The sequence below is a fragment of the Pan paniscus genome, chromosome 23, assembly GCF_029289425.2.
Source record: "Pan paniscus chromosome 23, NHGRI_mPanPan1-v2.0_pri, whole genome shotgun sequence".
Classification (NCBI taxonomy): Eukaryota; Metazoa; Chordata; class Mammalia; order Primates; family Hominidae; genus Pan; species Pan paniscus.
The window spans coordinates 39,725,849-39,748,582 of record NC_085927.1 but is presented as its reverse complement, the minus strand read 5'-3'; the positions used below and the strand labels follow the sequence as shown (position 1 = coordinate 39,748,582).

The 22,734-nt window shown below is 48.6% G+C and overlaps 2 protein-coding genes across 5 annotated transcripts in view; one reads left to right on the top strand and one right to left on the bottom strand.

Annotated features, from left to right (window-relative positions):
* Positions 1–6,959: 6,959 nt before the first annotated feature.
* Positions 6,960–9,518, bottom strand: LOC100968432 (cytochrome b-c1 complex subunit 9). 2 transcript variants are annotated; one of them, XM_063603045.1, is made up of 2 exons: positions 9,310–9,518; positions 6,960–7,226 (listed from the first exon to the last, which is right to left on the bottom strand). In XM_063603045.1, exon 1 carries the CDS (start codon positions 9,516–9,518, stop codon positions 9,330–9,332), a length of 189 nt encoding a protein of 62 aa, XP_063459115.1. In that variant the 3' UTR covers positions 6,960–7,226; positions 9,310–9,329. The 2 variants fall into 2 exon arrangements, with proteins under 2 accessions (XP_063459115.1, XP_003812052.1); XM_003812004.5 differs by having other exon boundaries at positions 9,369–9,518.
* Positions 9,519–9,832: 314 nt separating this feature from the next.
* Positions 9,833–22,734, top strand: part of ZMAT5 (zinc finger matrin-type 5) — a 36,144-nt gene continuing 23,242 nt past the window's right edge. The window contains exon 1 of one of the 3 annotated variants that reach the window (XM_003812001.5): positions 9,833–9,967. The gene's annotated coding sequence lies outside the window, so the exon portion shown is untranslated. Of the gene's footprint in view, positions 10,045–18,878; positions 22,205–22,734 lie in introns of those variants that run through there. The other 2 variants (XM_003812000.7, XM_063603044.1) reach the window with 2 other exon arrangements.

The window sequence follows — 22,734 nt, the reverse complement described above, 5'->3', positions numbered from 1 at the left end:
CACCCCTCCTAGATAACAACAACCTCAGAAACAACAAGAATTATGGCTGCCATTGTGCAGTATCATGGGGGTTATTTATTTTACAGATAAAGGAACTGGCTCAGAGAGGATAAGAAACTTGTCTGAGTTCGCACAGCCAGTGAATGGTGGGGCTTGAAGTCTAACCCAGGACTGTCCATTCTAAAATCAATGCTCTTGGCCGGCCACGGTGGCTCATGCAGGTAATCTCAGCACTTGGGGAGGCTAAGGTGGGTGGATTGCCTGGGCAACGTGGTGAAACCCCATCTCTATTAAAAAACAAAAAATAAGCTGGGCGTGGTGGCACACACCTGTAATCCCAGCTACTTGGGAGGCTGAGGCACAAGAATCATTTGAACCCGGGAGGCAGAAGTTGCAGTGAGCCGAGACAGTGCCACTGCACTCCAGCCTAGGAGACTGAGTGACACCCTGTCTCAAAAAAAAAAAAAAAAAAAGATAAAAGAAACAAAGCGCATGTAACATTACTCTTCAAACCAGAGTCACTCTCCATAAATTATCAGTTTGATTTTCTTCATAGCCCTAACCTGAGCTGAAATTCTTTTTTTTTTACTTTTTGTAGAGACAGGGTCTAATGTTGCCCAGGCTAGTCTCAAACTCCTAGGCTCAAGCGATCCTCCCGCCTTGGCCTCCCAAAGTGTTGGGATTACAGGCATGAGCCACTGCGCCCAGCTTAAGAGATATTTTTGAGCACAAGAGAGAAGCTAGGGAAATGACATTAACTCCAGTACTCTTAGGAGAGTGGTCCTGCTTGCTCAGAGCTATGTGGGATCAGAGACCTTCTGGAACTCACTTTCCAAGGTACCCAAGTATTTAACTTTTCCTAACACCTGTGCTGGGGAGCAAGTGGGAAGCCCTTGAGGCTTTCTGACTTTAAAGACTGTCCCAGCTTTTGCCTCCAGGAAATGCCTCAGGCTAAGCTTGGGAGGGAGGAGAACTTTTTTCTAGTTATAAACAGCTTCTTGGTGCCAATCGGAGGAGGGTGTTAATCCTACCTCTTCCCACCTGCATGGCAGTCCCATCCAGGGAGCTCTGGGGCGGGGGGGGGGGGTGGGGAGGCAGCTCTCATTTGGCAGTGCCACCGAGGGACAAGTCCTCATTGGCATCTGAGGAGGGAGTCCTGGGCCACAAAGCAGAGGGGTTCCAGGCCTGGAGCCAGAGCTGGTGGCTCACGTTTCTTAGCTCTCTGTATTCACTCTCTCTCAGGGAAACCCCCTTTTAATTTATGTACCCCACCTTATAAAAATAATACACGGTTGATGCAGAAAAGTTAGAAATCTAGAAAATACAATGGCAAAGAAAAATAACGGTGGGATGCAGTGACTCATGCTTGTAATCCTAGCACTTTGGGAGGCCAAGGTAGAAGCATCACTTGAGGCCAGGAGTTCAAGACCAGCCTTGGCAACATAGCAAGACCCCCATCTCTTAAAAACAAACAAAAAATAGGCCGGATGGGCACGGTGGCTTATGCCTGTAATCCCAGCACTTTGGGAGGCCAAGGTGGGCAGATCACCTGAGATCAGGAGTTCGAGAACAGCCTGGCCAACATGGTGAAACCCGATCTCTACTACAAAATAAAAAAATTAGTCAGGCATGGTGGCGGGTGCCTGTAATCCCAGCTACTCGGGAGGCTGAGGCAGAACTGCTGGAACCCGGGAAGTGGAGGTTGCAGTGAGCCGAGATCACGCCACCTCACTCTAGCCTGGGTAACAGAGCAAGACTGGGCACAATGACTCACGCTTGTAATCTCAGCACTTTGGGAGGCTGAGGCAGGAGGATCACTTGAAGCCAGGAGTTCAAAACCAGCCTGGTCAACATAGCGAGACTCCATCTCTATAAAAGAAAAATTTTTAAATTAGCTGGGTGTGGTGGCAGGCAACTATAGTCCCAGCTACTGGAGAGGCTAAGGCAAGGAGATCCTTTGAGCCCAGGAGTTGGAGGCTGCAATGAGCCATGATTGTGCCATTGTACTTTGGCCTGGGCAATAGAGTAAGACCCTGCCTCAAAAAAAAAAAAAAGACTTCTTAATAAAACTAACTTTAATTCTTTATGCATTTTTGTTTGTTTGTTTGTTTTCAGATGGTGTCTCGCTCTGTCACCCAGGCTGGAGTGCAGTGGCACGATCTCGGCTCACTGCAACCTCTGCCTCCCAGATTTAAGCGATTCTCCTGTCTCAGCCTCCTGAGTAGCTGGGACTACAGGCAGACACCACCACGCCCAGCTAATTTTTGTATTTTTAGTAGAGACAGGGTTTCACCATGTTGGCCAGGCTGGTCTCGAACTCCTGACCTCAAGTGATCCACCCACCTCAGCCTCCCAAAGTGCTGGGATTACAGGCGTGAGCCACTGTGCCTGGCCCCTGCTTTATTGTTTACCAGAATGTTGCCCTCAAATAATTGGGAACAATTTAATATAAGTTGCAATCTTCAACCCCCAGAGTCATTCTCTACGTGATGCTGAAATCATTCATAAACATCTGAGACCAGGGATAGTGCCTCACGCCTATTTTCCTAGTGTTTTGGGAGGCCAAGGAGGGAGGATCACTGGAGGCCGGGAGTTTAAGAGCCTTCTGGGTAATGGCAAGACCACGTCTCTGCAAAAAATTAGCTGGGCACAATGGCACACACCTGTACTCCCAGCAACTCAGGAGGCCAAGGCAGGAGGAGCCCAGGAGTTCAAAGCTGCAGTGAGCTATTATGGCGTCTCAAAAACAAAAGTCTTAGAATAGCCTCCACTTTGGTTCAGGGCTCCTTTTTTTTTTTTTTTTTCTCAAAAAAAAAAAAAGCACACACACAGAAAAAACAAAAAAACTTCTGAATAAAACTAACTTTAATTTTTTATGCGTTTTTTGTTTGTTTGTTCTTGAGATGGGGTCTCGCTCTGTTGCCCAGGCTGGAGTGCAGTGGCACAATCTCAGCTCACTGCAACCTCTGACTCCCCGGTTAAAGCGATTCTCCTGCCTCAGCCTCCCGAGTAGCTGGGATTACAGGCATGAGCCATCACACCCGGCTAATTTTTGTATTTTTAGTAGAGACAGGGTTTTGCCATGTTGCCCAGGCTGGTCTCGAACTCCTGACCTCAAGTGATTCACCTGCCTTGGCCTCTCAAAGTGTTGGGATTACAGGTGTGAGCCACCACGTCTGACCGCGCCTGGCCTGGTTTAGGTCTTGATTTGACCCCCAGAGCTATACTATCTTCAGCAGGTCATGATTTTTCTAGGCTTCAACTTCGTCTTCACAAAGATACACCTCAGGTAGGAAAAACTGGACAATTTCTAGGGTCTCTCCTACCTCTCCATGGGTTTCCTGACCTGAATCTTCCTCCATCAGAGAAGATTCTGGATAATGCAGCTCTGGCTGAATCACATCAGGCTGTAGGTGAAAGATGGCAGACGGGTGAGTCATTTACCTTACTAGGCCAGGCAGCTACCCCAGCTACAAAACAACTGCTCTATGCCTGCTCAGGGCTTCCCAGTGTTCTCCTCTGGCACTCCCAGCCAGGAGGCACGGTTTCCAGCCAGGCTGCAAGGTCTCTAACAGCCATCAGCTCTAACCAGGAGCCAGGCATCAGCCTCCTAGCTAGGCTCTCTGCTTTTATTCCCACCCACTTCCAATCTAGTTGCCCCACAGTTCCCAGAGTGAGGTTTTTATATGACAGAGCTTGTTGCTCCCTTGCTTAAGACATTTTCAGTAGTAGCTACTCATTCTAATTTTGGTAAAATCCAGATTATTTATTTATTTATTTATTTATTTTTTTGAGATGGAGTCTCACTCTATCGCCCAGGCTGGAGTGCAGTGGTGAGACCTCAGCTCACTACAACCTCTGCCTCCCAGGTTCAAACGATTCTCCTGTCTCACCCTCCCAAGTAGCTGGGATTATAGGTGCACGCCACCACGCCCCCGGCTAATTTTTGTATTTTTAGTAGAGACAGGGGTTTCACCATGTTGGCCAGGCTGGTCTTGAACTCCTGACCTCAAGTGATCCATCCATCTCGGCCTCCCAAAGTGCTAGGATTGCAGGCATGAACCACTGTGCCCGGCCCAGATTCTGCACTATGACTTACCAGGTCCTGAATGATCTGGTCTCGTGTATTCTCCACCTTCAACCTCATCTACCTGGCCTGTTAGCTCCTGCAACACAGCAAGTGCTTTCCCCATAGGGGCCCTAAAACCTGCTACTTCCCCTGCTTTGCCTCTAACGCCCAACGTAAGTGGCTCGTCTTTATCACCTACCGGTCTCAGCTCTTCTGAGGCTTCCCTAGACCAGCTGTCACCCTGGTTAATCCCTCCCTCTCCTTGCACTGCTTCCCAGAGCCTTTGGCTCAGTCTGTGATAATACAGGATGGCTTTTAGTGTCTTCCCCATAGAAGTTTAAGCCCCACATGCTATATTACCATCATATGTCCTGCTAGCACAGTGCCTCACAGTGGCCAGCCAAACACTTGCTGAATGAATGACCAGACGTTTCTCCAACTCCACCTCTTCACATTCCTACTGCTCCAGCCTTCCAGCAGAATCGTCTGGTTTTCTGAGTCCTTAGCATCCATGTCTCTCTGCCAACAGTTTCTTCCATGTGCCAGCATCTGTGACTGTGCTAACTGCATTACAGCTCGTCTATTTTTTTTTTTTTTTGAGATGGAGTCTTGCTCTGTTGCCCAGGCTGGAGTGCAGTGATGCGATCTCTGCTCATTGCAACCTCCGCCTCCCGGGTTCACGCCGTTCTCCTGCCTCAGCCTCCCGAGTAGCTGGGACTACAGGCGCCCACCACCACACCTGGCTAATGTTTTTGTATTTTTAGTAGAAATGGGGTTTCACCGTGTTAGCCAGGATGGTCTCAATCTCCTGACCTCGTGATCCACCCACCTCGGCGTCACAAAGTGCTGGGATTACAGGCGTGAGCCACCACGCCCGGCCTACAGCTCCTCTATTTTTAAAAATTTAATTTAAAAACATTTTTGGCTGGGCATGGTGGCTCACGCCTGTAATCCCAACACTTTGGGAAGCCAAGGCAGGAGGATGTCTTGAGTCCAGGAGTTCGAGACCAGCCTGGGCAACATGGCAAAACCCTACCTCTACAAAAAATACAAAAAAACTAGTGGGGAGTGGTGGCGCACACCTGTAGTCCCAGCTACCTGGGAGGCTGAGGTGGGAGGATTGTTTGCACCCAGGTCAAGGCTGCATTGAGCTGAGATCAGGCCATAGCATTCCATTCTGGATGACAGAGCAAGACAGTCTTGCTGTCTCCCAGGCTGGAGTGTAGTGGCTCAGTGTAACCTCCACTTCCCGAGTTCAAGCAATTCTCCTGCCTCAGCCTCCCGAGTAGCTGGGATTACAAGCATATGCAACCACACTCGGCTAATTTTTGTATTTTTAGTAGAGATGGGGTTTCACCATGTTGGCCAGGCTGGTCTTGAGCTCCTGACCTTAAGTGATCCACCTGCCTTGGCTTCCCAAAGTGCTGGGATTACAGGTGTGAGACACTATGCCCAGCCAAAAATTTTTTTTAGAGACAGGGTCTTACTCTCCCCCAGGCAGGAGTGCAGTGGCACAATCATAACTCACTGTAACCTTAACTTCTTGGCTCAAGTAATCCTCCCACCTCAGCCTCCCAAGTAGCTGGGATTATAGGCTGGTGCCACCATGCTCAGGTAATTTTAAATTTTTTTGTAGAGGCAGGGTATCTCACTATGTTGCTTAGACTGGTCTTAAACTGTTGGCCTCAAGCAATCCTCCCACCTCAGCCTCCTAAAGTGCTGGGATTACAGGCCTGCAACTCCTTTAATACTCCCCAAAATCCCACACAGTATGTTCTACTACCCCATTTTACAGATAAGGAAACCGGAGTTCAGCAAGTTCAAGTGCCTTGCCCTTGTGTATTAGTCCATTTTCACGCTGCTGATAAAGACATACCCGAGACTGGGTAATTTATAAAAAGAGGTTTAATGCATTCGCATTTCCACATGGCTGAGGAGGCCTCACAATCATGGTGGAAGGCGAAAGGCCCGTCTTACATGGCAGCAGGCAAGAGAATCAGAGCCAAGCAAAAGGGGAAACCCCTTATAAAATCATCAGATGTCGTGAGACTTATTCACTATCACAAGAACAGTGTGGGGGAACCGCTCCCATGATTCAATTATCTCCCACCGAGTCCCTCCCACAACACATGGGCACTATGGGAGCTACAATTCAAAACGAGATTTGGGTGGGGACACAGCCAAACCATATCACCTTGGTTCCCATAGCTAGAATCAGTGGAGTAAGGATTCAAACCCACCAACTAAGCACTTTTATGCACTGAACTCATCAGAGTGGAACTGTGGCAGGAGGCTGTGACCCAGAGAGGTATGACTGCTTACCAAAAGATACTCAGTAATAGGCAGAATACACCAAGCTTGTCCAACCCGTGGCCTGCAGGCTGCATGCAGCCCAGGATGGCTTTGAATGAGGCCCAAACACAAATTCTTCAACTTTATTAAAACATTATGAGATTTTTGCACAAACCATTGTTTTTTGTTTTAGCTCATCAGCTATGGTTACTGTATTTTATGTGTGGCCCAAGACAATTCTTCCAACATGGCCCAGGGAAGCCAAAGGATTGGATACCCCTGAACTATACCCTAGGGTCGGGAGTGGCTAAGACCCCTAGGCCAGGGTCTTTCCCCCAGCTAAGGCCATAGTGCTTCCCCATGGCCAAGACAGTGAGGTATTTAAGAATGGAATTACTGGCTTAGAAGCCAAAGTTGACTGTAATATCTCCAACTCTGGCTCCTGTTTTGAAAACCAGAATTCTTTGGAAGTTAATGGAAAACTCAAAATAGCAGATTCTGCCTTTGGGGTGTTTGCAGAGGGCTTTGAAGTGGTCTCAAATTACTGACAAGTGAAGATCAGGTAGAGTTAACAAAGTAACCAATGCAGAAGCAGGTCTCAAGGGCAATTCACATTTATTTCCTGAGCATGCTGACTAAACATACTTCAAACACAGCAGAAGGTAAAGAGTCTGTTTTGTAAGTAAAGCCGTTTCTTGCCAACAGCGAATGGTGGTCCATGAAGAGTACCTTGAGCATCATCTTCAAGCTGAGGCTCTAGCTCTGGGCAAACAGCTGCTGGGTGGACCTGGTCCTTCTGGCCTGGATGGGGGCCTCCAAGGAACTACTTGTTCTCATACTTGTGCTTGATGTGTTTCCACAGCTTCTGCATTTTAAAGACAAGAGCCACAAACTTTGACCTTTGCCTCTCACATTTTACAACTACTCCCACTGCCCTGGTCTCTAAAATGAGCTTGGGGGAAACACATGCCATGTCCTGATTAAAAAGATACACTTGTGGTGGGCAAACTCGAAGCAATCCTATGCTTGATGCACATTTTTTTTTTGAGACGGAGACTCGCTCTATCGCCCAGGCTGGAGTGTAGTGGCGCAATCTCAAGTAGTGCGTAGTCCCAAAATGGCTCACTGCAACCTCAGCCTCCTGGGTTCGAGCGATTCTCCTGCCTCAGCTTCAAGAGCAGCTGGGAATACAGGTGTGCGCTACCCGGCTAATTTTTGTATTTTTAGTAGAGATGGGGTTTCGCCATGTTGGCCAAGCTGGTCTCAAACTCCTGACCTCAAGTGATCTGCCTGCCTTGGCCTCCCAAAGCGCTGGGATGACAGGTGTGAGCCACCGCGCCGAGCCTTCATGCATAATTCTTGGCATTTATAAAATACTATGATGCTTTCAATCACCAGGTGAAGTAAGTGGAAAGGGGTGATCTTAATTTCACAGGAAATTCAGTTTGAGATTGAGGGAAGTGCCCCAAAACACACAATTATTAAGGAAAACAGCCTGGAAGATGTCTCAGTTCTTCAACTCCCATGAAGAGATTATAAGTGCGTAGTCCCAAAATATTTCACCATGAGCCATTTAAGACATTTCCTGGGACCTAAATTGGCTGAAATTCTCATTCCCAGAAGCACAAGAGGTTGAGCACAGTGGCTCACGCCTGTAATCCCAGTACTTTAGAAGGCTAAGGCAGGAGGACTGCCTGAGCTCAGGAATTCAAGACCAGCCTGGGCAACATGGTGAAACCCCATCTCTACAAAAAATACAAAAATTAGCTGGGCGTGGTGGCGCATGCCTGTGGTCCCAGCTACTCAGGAGGCTGAGGTGGGAAGATCACTTGAACCCAGGAGGTCAAGGCTGCAGTGAGCTGTGATCATGCCACTGCACTCCAACCTGGGCGACAGAGTGAGATCCTGTCTCAAAAAAACAAAACAAACAAACAAAAAGCACAAGGAAAATGGGTGAGTTATAACAACATACTTGGATGTCTCTCCAGATCAATGGGAGTGGTTAACAGAACCACTTGCAAGAGATGGGACAGTGGCAATGCTTTCATATGGGGTAGGAAATTGCACTGGTCACAGGCAGCATAGCACTAGTGGACAGTGCCTTCCCGGGCTGCAGAGTCAGACAGTCTCAAATTAAAAACACAAGTGAGTGGTGGAACAGGGCTATATGTATAAGGCCTACTCCAGCACAGTCATAATTTAGCGATATAAAGCATGCACTGCACCTAGCACAGTGCATGATACATAAAAGTCAAAAATGTGTTGCGATTCCTACCTCATGCTTCCACTTTCTCCTGAGGAAGGTAAGCAATGATTATTTTTCAGTGGTACCACCTACCAGGCATGTGGCACCCTGCCTGCATCTCATGTAATCCTCACAATCGTGCTCAGGTTACTATTAATATCTCCATCTCATAGTTAAAACGGAGTTCAGAGAAGAAACTTGCTCAACTTAATGCCACAGTTAAGTGACAAGGACCAGTGTTCCTATCCAAGGCTTTCTGATTTCATAGCCCCCACTCTCAACCATTAATACCAACTGTCTACGTGGGAAGCCTTGAGGACCAGAAGCGCCGTCTGAAACTTCAGCCACGGCGTCTAAGGTGTCTAACGTCCTTTTCACGACCGTCGCCTGCTCAAATCTGCCCTTGAAACTCTGAGAGACAGGGGTCCCGTTTCTGGCCCTGACTTGCCCCTGGCTTCCTGTGCACCTAGTAAGTCCTTTGCTCTCACTAGCCTTTAGTTTTTGCTTCTGATAATGGGCAAGTGGGTATGTAGGGTGGCACACAGCAATACTTACAACCCCTGTAAAATGAAATATATTAACCTCGCTTAACGTTTTAGAATTCACATCAAGCCAAGGGGACAGACGGCGGACTCGAGACAGAAGACGCCGACGGTTTACCCCTTCCCCCTTCCTGGTAAAGGTATACTGAGTCCCATCCCACCTCTACTCCACTGTCACCCCTCAGGCGGGTCCAAGGTCAGGGATGGCACAGGCCCTCACCCCCTCGTTGATGTGGTCGTAGATAGCGTCCGCGCCTTGATCGAAGGCGCGCTCGAAGAACATGACGCCCACGATGATGGTGAGGGCGAAGGTGGAGGTCCTGCGGAACAGCAGGGAGTACAATTTCGAAGTCAACGTCGCGGCCGCCATGTTTCTTCACAGTCCAACTCGCGCCACCGCGCCTGCGCTGGGGCCGACCTCGTTCTCCAAAGGCCCTAGACGTGCAACACTTTATGGGATTTGTAGTTCCTCTGAATCTCAGCCTTCGTGTTTTGAACCACAGAGGTATTGCTATCCTGGGCATGAGAAAAAAACTCATAAGATTCATATCAGGACAGCCCAGATAATCTGATAAGATTTATTACCCAATTTTTCTTCTCCAGAATTCCTGGCTGTTAGAATATGTCAAACTACAACTCCCAGAAGCCCTCGCGCGCCATCACCTTCTCCCCGCCCTCCGCCCAGTCCCGGCTTAGATTCCCAAAGCTCTCTGGGAAGGGCGAACTGATGGCCAAGGCGAGACTACGAATCCCAGCAAGCAGTACGCGACGCGAGGACGCAGGAGGAGGAGCCCGGAGCTGCAGCCACCGGGGAGCCAGGTACCTTCCGCGAGACGTCGAGGGGCGAGTCCTAGTCTCTTTTCCCCGCACTGGAAGACTTGAACGCTTCCTTCTCTGTGCGTACGCCCTGCGGCGGGACGCACCATTTCTTGGGATAGGGTGTGGATAGAGGGGCGAGGGGAGCTGGGTTCCCGAGACCCTGGCTCAACTCTTCGCCTTGTCCCCTGCACCAGCCCCAAGTCTAGGCCAGGAGCTGGAGCCTGCGGCAAAAGTCTTGTCCTGGAGGTTAAACCCTTCACCCTGGATTAAGGGCAGGGACGGATCTGCCCTGCTTCCTGTTCCTCTCACCCCTGGGCTTCGCACCGGGCAACCCTGGTTTGGAAGGCTGGAGACTTGGAACCTGCTTGGGATTGAAAAGAGCAAGGGCTTTGGAGTACCTGGGGCATTCAACAGATGTTTTCCCAGCGCCTGTTCTGGTCCCTGCTCTGGGGACCCAGCAGTGAACAAAGTCCTTGCTCTCACAGAGCGCTCAGTCTACGGAGTGGGCGGGTGGGGAGATGCAGTAAAGCAAACAGGTAGTGCTTTGGTTGACTGGAGAGGCAGTGGTGGTGACATTGCACCCTGGGTAGCTGCCCTGGGGGGTGACACTTGACTAGAGACCTGAATGAATAGTAGAGTTGAACAGGAAAACGTTGGTGCAAAGGCCTTGAGGCAGCTACAGTCCTGGGATGTTTGAGGGAAAGAAGTAGAGTGGACTGTGAAGAGGTGGACTCCGGTCAGCTCATGTCTGGCCTTGGAACCCACCTTACGGAGTCTTGTTTTCTTTGGTTTTTGTTTTTAGAGACAGGGTCTCACTGTGTTGCCCAGGCTGGTCTCCAACTCCTGGGCTCAAGCGATCTTCCTGCCTCGGCCCCCCAAGGTGCGTGAGCCACCGCGTCTGGCCAAGGAGTCTTGTCTTTTTCTAATTGCACTAGGAGGCCATTGAAGGGTTTTCAGGAGAAATGCGACAAGATTTAACGTGCACTTTAATGTCATCATCCTGGCTGGTCTATGGAGAGTGGACCGCAAGGGGGAAGTTATTGTAGTAGATCATTTGAGGGAAGATGGGTGGTTATTTATTTGAGATGGAGCCTCGGTCTGTCGTCCAGACTGGAGTGTAGTGGTGCTATCTCGGCTCACTGCAACCTCCGCCTCCCGGGTTCAAGTGATTCTCCTGCTTCAGCCTCCCGAGTGGCTGGGATTACAGGCGCCTGCCACCATGCCTGGCTAATTTTTTTTTTTAGTAGAGACGGGGTTTCACCATGTTGGCCAGGCTAGTCTCAAACTCCTGACTTCAGGTGATCCTCCCATCTTGGCCTCCCAAAGTGCTGGGATTACAGGCGTGAGCCACCACGCCCGGCCTGATGGGTGGTAATTTAGGTTAGGGTGTGGAGCAGGGCAGTGATCAGATTTGGGATGTAATTTGGGAGGGAGGGCAGACAGAGCAAGCTAGCAGATGTGTGTAGGGTGCACAGGAAAGAGGAATTGAGGAGGATATCTAAGTTTTTTTTTTTTTTTTTTGAGACAGAGTCTCACTCTGTGCGGCTGGAGTGCAGTGGCACAATCTTGGCTCACTGCAACCTCTGCCACCCATGTTCAAGCAATTCTCATGCCTCAGCCTACTGAGTAGCTGGGATTACAAGCGGATGCCAACACGCCCAGCTCATTTTTGTATTTTTAGTAGAGACAGGGTTTCACCGTGTTGGCCAGGCTGGTCTTGAACTCCTGGCCTCAAGTGATCCGCCTGCCACCGTCTCCCAAAGTGCCGGGATTACAGGTGTGAGCCACCGCGTCCAGCTGACATCTAAGTTTTGACCTCAACAATTTAAAATCAACAGAATGATCTTAAGTTCTGTTTTGGCCACGTCAGTTTGAGCTAGCCAACAGACATCAAGTGGAGGTGTCTAGAGGCAAATGAGGACATGGATCTGGAGTTTAGAGGCGAGGTATGAGCCTGAGAAGAGTCATCCGGATAGGGGTGGCATTCAAAACCAGGGACTGGGCTGGGGATGGTGCCTCACACCTATAATCCCAGTGTTTTGGGAGTCCAAGGCAGGAGGAACACTTGAGGCCAAGAGTTGAAGACCAGCCTGGGCCATATAGTGAGACCGTCTCCATGAAAAACAAACTAGGGGCCAGGCGCGGTGGCTCACACCTGTAATCCCCGCACTTTGGGAGGCTAAGGTGGGTGGATCACTTGAGGTCAGGAGTTCAAGACTAGCCTGGCCAACATGGTGAAACCCTGTCTCTACTAAAAATACAAAAAAATTAGCCAGGTGTGGTGGTACCCGCTTGTAATCCCAGCAACTCGGGAGGCTGAGGCAGGAGAATCGCTTGAACCTGGGAGGCGGAGGCTGCCACTAACCGAGATCGCGTCACTGCACTCCAGCCTGGGTGATGGAGCTCAAATGAAAACAAAACAAACAAAAACTAGGGATTGGATTGCAGGCCTGGCTCTGCCTCTGACTCTGACATTGATCAGGCTTTAACTCTCTGGACCATCTTTTAATTCATCTGTAAAGAGCAACAGTAATACCAGGTTAGGGGATCAGAAGGTAAAATGTGAAATGCTTTACATCCATGAGTTATCCTTACTGTGGTTTTATACTATTTGCAAAGCATCCTGGGAGCCCCTCAGAGCAGGAAGTTGTGAGGCTCCAGGGGAAGACTACTTAGGTCTTGCTAATCATTTCCAACCAATCTGGCTGATGGGAAGTTCAGAGGAGGGAGAAATGAGTAGGGAAGACCACAGGGAGTTAAAGGTATGGCTTGTTTCATTTGGTTTTATTATGTTTTATTTTTGTAGAGACAGGGTCTCCCTCCATTGCCCAGGCTGGAGTACAGTGGCACAAATTCCTGGTTGTAATAATCATAGTTCCTTGCAGCCTGGAACTCCTGGGCTCAAGCAATTCACCTGCTTCAACCTCCCAAATAGCTGGGATTACAGGTGTGCACCACCATGCTGGGTTATTATTATTACTATTATTATTTTGAGAAAGGGTCTTACTCTGTTGCCCAGGCTGGAGTGTAGTGGCACGATCATAGTTCACTGCAGCCTCGAACTCCTGGGCTCTAGTGGTACTCCCACCTCAGCCTTCCAAGTAGCTGGGACTACAGGTGCATGCCACTATGCCCCACTAATTTCGTTTTCTGGTTTTCTTATAGATTTTTTGTAAAGACTAAAAAAATTTAGGGGTGTCACCATGTTGGCCAGGCTGGTCTCAAATTACTGAGCTCAACTGATCCACCCACCTTGGCCTTCCAAAGTGCTGGGATTACAGACATGAGCCATCTCCCCAGCCTAATTTTTATTTATTTATTATTATTATTATTATTTTGTTTGAGACGGAGTCTCATTCTGTCGCCCAGGCTGGAGTGCAGTGGCACCATCTCGGCTCACTGCAACCTCCGCCTCCTGGGTTCAAGTAATTCTCCTGCCTCAGCCTCCTGAGTAGCTGGGATTACAGGCGCCCGCCACCACACCCAGCTAATTTTTGTATTTTTAGTAGAGAAGGGGTTTCACCATGTTGGTCAGGCTGGTCTTGAATCTCTGACCTCGTGATCCACCCACCTCGGCCTCCCAAAATGCTGGGATTACAGGTGTGAGCCACCGCACCTGGCCTTATTTATTTATTTATTTATTTATTTATTGAGGCAGAGTCTCGCTGTGTTGCCCAGGCTGGAGTGCAGTGGTGCATTCTCAGCTCACTGCAACCTCTGCCTCCTGGGTTCAAGTGATTCTGTTCTCTCAGCCTCCCGAGTAACTGGGATTACAGGCACCTGCCACCACGCCCGGATAATTTTTGTATTTTTAGTACAGACGGGTTTTCACCATCTTGGCCAGGCTGGTCTAGAACTCCTGACCTCAGGTGATCTGTCCGTCTCGGCCTCCCACCCAGCCTAATTTAAAAAAATTTTTTTGTAGAGAGAGGGTCTTGCCACATTGCCCAGGCTGGTCTCTAACTCCTGGCCACAAGGGATGCTCCCACCTTGGCCTCTCAAAGTACTGGATTTTGGTTTTATATTTTATCTTTTAAATTCTCATTCGGAGGTAATCATTTAAAAAACGTAATTTCCCTTAAACTAGCAGTCCCCAACCTTTTTGGCACCAGAGACCAGTTTTGTGGAAGACAGTTTTTCTATGGACGGGATACAGGAGAGGGATGGTTTCAGGATGATTCAAGTGGATTATATTTATTGTGCACTTTATTTCTGTTATTACATTGTAATATATAATGAAATAATTATACAGCTCACCATAATGTAGAATCAGTGGGAGGCCTGAGCTTGTTGTCCTGCAACTAGACGGTCCCATCTGGGGGTGATGGGAAACAGTGACAGATCAACAGGCATAGATTCTCATAAGGAGCGTGCAACCTAGATCCCTCGCATGCGCAGTTCACAATAGGATTCGTGCTCCTATGAGAATCTAATGCTGCCGATGATCTGACAGGAGACGAAGCTCAGGCAGTAATGCGAACAATGGGGAGTGGCTGTAAATACTGATGAAGCTTCGCTTACTCACCTGCCACTCACCTCCTGCTGTGCGGCCCAGCTCCTGACAGGCCATGGACCGGTACCATTCCAGGGCCTGGGGGTTGGGGTCCCCTGCTTTAAGCCATGTATTTCAACTTAGAAATTATTATTCAATACATAAATATCGGAAAATAAGAAAAATGACCTTAATTTTTTTATTAATATTTGAACTCAAGTTGAAGATTCTAAATTTCTCAAGACACTCATCCCTATTTACAGCTTAATTTCATTCCTGCCAACATTTTAAATCTATTTGTAAATTTAATATATTTGATTTTCTTTTTAAGTACTTTATATGAATAACATAACAAGCAGTTTTCCCCAGAGTAAAGAGTTACTACAAAATCTAATCAATTAAACTTATAATGAATTTCAAGTTCTTATAAATAATTATTTTTACAGACTTAGTAAAATTCTCTATGTCAGTGGCTCTTAGTATAGGGAGCTAAAAAGAACAAAAACAAACAGGCTGTATTTCTGACATGAAATAGGAATATATGGGGGGCCCCTTAGTAACCTTTACAGCACCCCACGTAATTCTGTTATACAGTCCATATTTCCAATCATTGCTAACCTCTCAATCTAAAATCACAACTCTAATATCAATTACTGACATATATTTTGTCACTAACTCTATATTTTAACTTTTGTATTTTAAATAGGAATCACAATGCTTATCTGTTAGACACTCAACATATCACATTTTTTTTCAATATTACAGATACTTTTTTTGTTTTAGGCATTAGATTCTCATAAGGAGCACATAACCTAGATCCCTCGCATGCACAGTTCACAGTAGGGTTGTTCTGAGACAGTATCTCACTCTCTCACCCAGGCTGGAGTGCAGTGGTGCAATCTTGGCTCACTGCAGCCTCCATCTCCCCGGGCTCAAGCGATCCTCCTACCTCAACCTCTTGAGCAGTAGTAGCTGGGACCACAGGCCCGAGCCCGCACCACCATGTCTGGCTAATTTTTAAAAAATTATTTGTAGAGACAAGGTTCCCCTATGTTGCCCAGGCTGGTTTTAAACTCCTGGGCTCAAGTGATCCTCCGGCCTCCCAAAGTGCTGGGATTACAGGTGTGAGCCACCATGCCCTGTCTACAGCTAATTTTTTTTTTTTTTTTTTTTTGAGACGGAGTTTCACTCTCACCAGGCTGGAGTGCAGTGGCACAATCTCGGCTTACTGCAACCTCCGCCTCCCAGGTTCAAGCAATCCTCCTGCCTCAGCCTCCTGAGTAGCTGGGACTATGGGTGCCCACCACCACGCCCAGCTAATTTTTATATTTTTAGTAGAGACAGGGTTTCACCACGTTGGCCAGGATGGTCTCGATCTCTTGACCTTGTCATCCGCCTGCCTCAGCCTCCCAAAGTGCTGGGATTACAGGCGTGAGCCACTGTGCCTGGCCAACAGCTACTTTTTAATTCCAAAATATACAGATTATTACTAAATTTAGGATAGGAACATTAATACAGTGAATTTGATTTGCTCTTATGCTTCTATTTTTAATTCTAAACTTTCCAGGAGTGTGACAAGACACTTATCTAGTAAGAAAACAGCTTTATCCACTTTAACTAATTGTGCTTAGCATCAAGTTGGATTACCACTTCAGTGACCTGAGGTTATTCATAATTGGACTGATTTCTAGCTGGGACATGAGTCCAGGGAGCTGTGTCTACCCAGAATAACTGTCCCCAGCAGAGGCTGCATTTGGAACTCAAGGGAAAGTTCATTCCTCCAGGCTTTTGCTTCTTAAGGGGTATTAGACTTGCTAGTTAAAATGCAGATTTCTAGGTCCCCCTCCAGATCTGCTAAATCAGGATTTCTGGGGACCTGACCCAGGAGACTATTTTTTTGTTTTTGAGACAGAGTCTTGCTCTGTCACCCAGGCTGGAATACAGTGGCACAATCTGGGCTCACTGCAACCTTCACCTCCTGGGTTCAATCTCGTGCCTCAGCCTCCCAAGTAACTGGGATTACAGGTGTGCACCACCACGCTGAGCTAATTTTTTTTTTTTTTTTTGAGACAGAGGAGTCTGTCTCTGTCACTCAGGCTGGAGTGCAGTGGCACAATCTCGGTTTACTGCAAGCTCCGCCTCTCAGGTTCAAGCGATTCTCCTGCCTCAGCCTCCTGAGTAGCTGGGATTACAGGCGCCTGCCACCATGCCCAGCTAATTTTTTTTATTTTTTGAGACGGAATCTCGCTCTGTTGCCCAGGCTGGAGTGCAGTGGTGCAATCTCGGCTCGCTGCAACCTCCGCCTCCCGGGTTCAAGAAATTCTCCTGCCTCAGCCTTTCGAGTAGCAGGGACTACAGGCTCATGCCGCCATTCCCAGCTAATTTTTTGTATTTTAGTAGAGATGGGGTTTCACCATGTTGCCCAGGGTGGTCTCAAACTCCTGAGCTCAGGCAATCCACCCACCTCGGCCTCCCAAAGTGCCAGGATTACAGGCATGAGCCACCGTGCCCGGCCTAATTTTGTATTTTTAGTAGAGACAGGGTTTCACCATGTTGGCCAGGCTGGTCTTCAACTCCTGACCTCAGGTAATCTGCCCGCCTAGCCTCCCAAAGTGCTAGGATTACGGACATGAGCCACCATGCCCGGCCCCCTTTTATTTTTTTGAGACAGGGTCTCACTCTGTTGCCCAAGCTGGAGTACAGTGGCATGATCAGAGTTCACTGTAACTTCAGACTCCTGGGCTCCAGTGATCCTCCCATCTTAGCATCTTGAGTAGCAAGGACTACAGACACATGACACCCCAACTGGCTAATTAAAAAAAAAATTTTTTTTTAGAGACAGGGTCTCACTATGTTGCCCAGGCTGGTATTGAACTCGTGACCTCAACTGATCTGCCTTGGCCTGCCAAAGTGCTGGGGTTACAGGTGTGAGTCACTGCATTTAGCTGAGATTCATTTTTAATTAGTTTCTCACTTGGAAGCCATGGAAAATTTTGAGCGGGGATGATTTAAGGAGAGTTGATCTGATGCTGCTTATGATACAGTGAATGGAGGGGGCTGTCCAGATGTGAGGAGTGCAGAGGTGAGGAGCTGAGTTCTTTCTTGGGCAGTAGTGACAGTGGAGATAGAGGATCAGATGATATTTGGTGCCCAGACTCGGGAGAGAAGAAGGGGGAGGCAGAGACAGTTCTGAGTCCAAGTATCTGGTTCAGGAGCCTCATTCAGACTATTTTTACCTTTCCTATTTGGAAACTCTGGCCTCTTGGGACCTGTAACTATCTGATGAGAAACTTGTCTCCAGCCCGCAGTCCCTGGAGCCCAGATTCAGGCTCAGCCGACCTTCACCAGGCCTTGGGGTGTGCTAGGCCAAGTCTGGTTGGAATTAGGGTTTGCCTTGTCAGTCTTCATCCAGGGGGTGAGGGGAATGTCTGCTCTATTTCTTTCACTTACCACCCCTGGCTGGTTCATCCGAGTGAACCAAGTCTCTGGAACCCTCCATGGCAGCCTCCAGAGGGAGAAGGAATAGGATTTATCCCCGCCTTACAAATTTCCCTCTTGTTCTTTTTCTCTTTTTTAGAGGCTAGTCAAGCGAGGCAGTGGGAGTGCAGAAGGAACAAAGAAATCTGTATCTGGTTGTGATCAGTTAGTCACCAACACTGCTGCACTTGGACTAGCCCCCCACTTTTTTTGAAGGGACTTTTTGTGTGTGTGCAAATTTTAAAACAATACATGCCAAATATAGAAACTTTAAAAAATAGACAGATACCAAATGAAAAAAATCTGGACATAATCCTATTAAGTTTTCTTTTCTTTTTTGAGATGAGGTCTTGCTCTGCCACCCAGGCTGGAGTGCAGTGGCATGATCTCGGCTCACTGCAACCTTCATCTCCTGGGCTCAAGCGATCCTCCCACCTCAGCCCCCCAAGTAGCTGGAACTATAGGCATGCATCACCACACCCAGCTAATTAAAAAAAAAAAAAAAACTTTTTGTAGAGATAGGGTCTTACTATGTTGCTCAGGCTGGTCTCAAACACCTGGACTTAAGCAATCCTCCTTTCTTGGCCTCCCAAGGTGCTGGGATTACAGGAATGAACCACTGCGTCCAACCTAAAGCAACAAACTTTTATTCTCTCATACTGTTTCTAGGGTCAGGAATCTGGGCTCTGCTTAGCTGAGTGGTTCTGACTGCGTCTCTCGGGAGGTTGCAGTCAAGATACCAGCCAGGGTGGAGTCTTCTGAAGGCTTAACTGCGGCCAGAGGGTTTGCTTCCAAATGTATTCACATGGCTGTTAGCAGGGGGTCTCAGTTCCTTGCCACGTGGGCCACCCTGCAGGGCTGCTCACAGTGTGGCAGCTGGCTTCCCCCAGACCAAGTGATCAGAGAAAGAAGACACTGAGATGGAAGCAGCAGTGTCTTTTTTTTTTTTTTGGAGAGGGAGTCTCATTCTGTTGCCCAGGCTGGAGTGCAGTGGTGATCTCGGCTCACTGCAACCTCTGTCTCCCGGGTTCAAGCAATTCTCCTGCCTCAGCCTCCCAAGTAGCTGGGACTATAGGTGCACGCCCCACACCCGGCTAATTTTTTGTATTTTAGTAGAGATGAGGTTTCCCCATGTTGGTCAGGCTGGTCTCGAACTCCTGACCTCAAGTGATCCGCCCGCCTTGGCCTCCCAAAGTGCTAGGATTACAGGTGTGAGCCACCATGCCCTCCCTGCAGTGTCTTTTATAACCTGTTCTTGGAAATGGCATACCCTCACCTCTGCTCTGTTCTCTTGGTCACACAGACCAACCCTGACCCAGCTTGTGAGGGGACTACACAAGGTGTGAAAATCAGGAGGTGGGATTGCTGGGGGCTTGGAGGCTGGCTGCAACATGCACAAGCGTGTGTGAAGCACCATTGGCGTGCCAGGCACTGTGCTAAGCAGCTAGCATGCATGATTTAATTCTCACAGTAATCTTATGAAATAGAGTCATTACCCTCGTCTTCCAGATGAAGCTCAGAAGTAAGCAGTTTGCTGAGAGTTACACAACCTGAGAGTGGCAGGGACTGGATTCAGACCTGGGTTGGTGATTAGAGTAGTTGTGTTTAAGGGAAAACAGCTTCAAAGGATTGTTCTGTGTGACCTTGAGCATGCTCTCACCCTCTCTGTTCTGTCCATCATCTGCTACCTTAGGCTAGCATTTCCTTCTGTTTTTTTTTTTTTTTCTGTGAAGTCCTTTTTTTTTTTTTTGAGATTGGGGTCTCACCCTGTTGTCCAGGCTGGAGTGCACTGGCGTGATCACGTCACACTGCAGCCTTGAACTCCTGGGCTCAAGTGATCCTTCCACTTCAGCCTCCCAAGCAGCTGGGACAACAGGTGTGTGTTATCATACCTAGCTAATTTTTTAATTAAAAAAAAATATATATTTTTAGATAGTCTCGCTCTGTCGCCCAGGCTGGAGTGTAGTGGTGCAATCTTGGCTCACTGCAACCTCCGCCTCCCAGGTTCAAGTGATGCTCCTGCCTCAGCCTCCTGACTAGCTGGGATTACAGGCATGCACCATCATGCCCAGCTAATTTTTGTATTTTTAGTAGAGATGGGGTTTCACCATGATAGCCTCGAACTCTTGACCTCAGGTGATCCACCTGCGTCAGCCTCCCAAAGTGCTGGGATTAAAGGTGTGCGCCACCATGCCTGGTCAAATTTAAAAAAAATTTTTTGTGGAGATGGGGTCTAACTATGTTGCCCAGGCTGGTCTCAAACTCCTGGGCTCAAGTGATCCTCCTACCTTGGCCTCCCAAAGTGCTGGGATTACAAGTGTGAGCCACTGTGCCCAGCCTGGACTCGCATTTCTCTGTGGAGTCTGAATCAGGACTTTCTTACATCCTGGCCCTGTCCCAGACCTGCCGAGTCAGAAATTGCAGTGGGTGGGCCCCTCGCTGCCTTAGACCTGTGGGAAAAAGATGATGTGCCTTACCCTAGGGGAGGGCAGGAGGCAAACACAGGGATGAGGTCAGGATGAAAAAGGTGTGTGGCTGCCACCCAAGGATCTCAAGGATGCCTCTAGCATACGGGGGTTCGGTCAGGAAAGACATCTGGATTTCCTTGGCGCTTCCTTCCAAACAGGGTCCTGCACCAGCAGTCTGCAGACCACCCCCACAGGGTGGTTCTGATGCCATCAACTCCAGATGGCAGGCATATATGACACTGGGACATTACCGAGCTCCTAGTGGGCGTGCAATAAAGCCGTCCTCTGGCTGTGGTTTACTGTTTACCTGGGGTCTGGAGGTGCCATAATTAGAAAAAATAACAGGTGAGCTTCAGGGTCGCCTGTGGTGAGCACAAGTCCAGGATAATTACAGTGCGCATCCCAGCCCCTGGCCAAAGGCCGAGCTGTTGGCTTATTTTTGCCTTGTGCCAAAGCCAGCTCTGTCTGTACCTGAGACACACACAACGAAAGGAATGGAGAATATTGATGAAGCGCAAATGTTTGCCCTGTAGCAGCCTCACAGCAGGACAGTGGGATGGGGAGAGAGTGGGCTCTGGGGTCAGCCAGACCCAAGTGTGCGTGCCAGCTCTGGTGTGCCTTGGCTGTGGGGCCTTAGGCACGTGGCTTCACAGTGTCATGGTGAAGACTCCACAGGAGGGGATGTGGGGGTCCATGGCACCCTGGCCCACTGGCAGCTCAGGATGATGAGACGTGGTTGTTATTGGTTATTGATGTAAGTGTCATTATTGTTACCGACACTAACAGTAATTGTTATGGTTATTGTTAGAGTCTTTCTGGCCATGGCTGTGAACAAATTAGGACCGAGTTTTCCCAAACCTGTTTTCTGGTCTGTAAAATGGACACTTGATATTGATATCTACTCAGAGTGTCTCTAGGAGGATTAAATAAGGGAATGAAAGCGAAGTGCCAAGCAAGCGGGAATCAAATCTGAAGCTGTCACCCCTCACCCACCATCCCCAGCCTCTTTTCTCCTCTCTGCCACCCCACAGTGCCTTGACTAGTTTTCTTCTTCCTTTCTCTTTCTTTCCTTTCTTTCTTTTTCTTTTCTTTCTTTCCTTTCTTTTCTTTCTTTCTCTTTCTTTCTTTCTTTCCCTTCCTTCCTTCCTTCCTTCCTCCCTCCCTCCCTCCTTTCTTTCTTTCCTTTCTTTCTTTCTTTCTTTCTTTCTTTCTTTCTTTCTTTCTTTCTTTCTTTCTTTCTTTCTTTCTTTCTTTTTCTTTCTTTCTTCTTTTTTGACAAGGTCTCACTTTGTTGCCCAGCCTGGAGCATAGTGGCACAATCTCGGCTCACTGCAACCTCCACTGCCTGGGTTCGAGCAATTCTCCTGCCTCAGCCTCCTGAGCAGCTGGGATTATAGGCGTGTGCCACCACGCCCGGCTAATTTTGTATTTTTAGTAGAAACGGGGTTTCACCATGTTGGTCAGGCTGGTCTCAAACTCCTGACCTCAAGTGATCCACCCACCTTGGCCTCCCAAAGTGCTGGGATTACAGACATGAGCCACCGTGCCCGGCCTGGGGTTCAGAGTGTGTTCACTTAGAGGGTGAGGGGGTGGGCAGCCTGGATGATAATAGTAACAACAGTAACAGCCTCCGTTATTGAGCAGGAACTATATGCTAGGCACCTTTTTTTCTTTGTTTGAGACAGGGTCTCTGTCACCCAGGCTGGAGTGTAGTGGCGCAATCTCGGCTCGCTGGAGCCTTGACCTCCTTGGGCTCAAGCTATCCTCCCACCTCAGCCTCTCAAATAGCTGGGACTACAGGTATGCACCACCATGCCTGCCTAATTTTTTTCTTTCTTTCTGTAGAAATGGGGTCTGCCCATGTTGTCCAGGCTGGTCTCGAGCTCCTGGGCTCCAGTGATCCTCCCACCTCGGCCTCCCAACATGTTGGGATTACAGGCCTGAGCCATTGCAGCTGGCTACTAGGCACCTTAATGTACTACTGCCTCGGTAAACCTCAGCAGCTGTGGGATCCATATTTTATAGCTAAGAATAGATCAAGGGAGATGAAATGACTTCCCAGGGGTCACCCAGCTCATAAGCAGCAGAGCTGGAATTCAGATGTGACCCATGTGATCCAGAGGTTGTCCCACTAGCCTTGCCCGCTGCCCCTTGGCCAAGAGAAGCCAGCACTCTCACCTGCTGGTGCTCCAGGGATCCAGCAGATGCCTTTGCAGCCGTGCACCTGGTCCCTGGGAGTGGGTGGATGGCACCACCTGTGTTTCTGGCAGGGAGTGGGGCCGGATGGTTCTGTGTTCCAGACGGGACCTCGCTCACACTCTGCTGCGTGT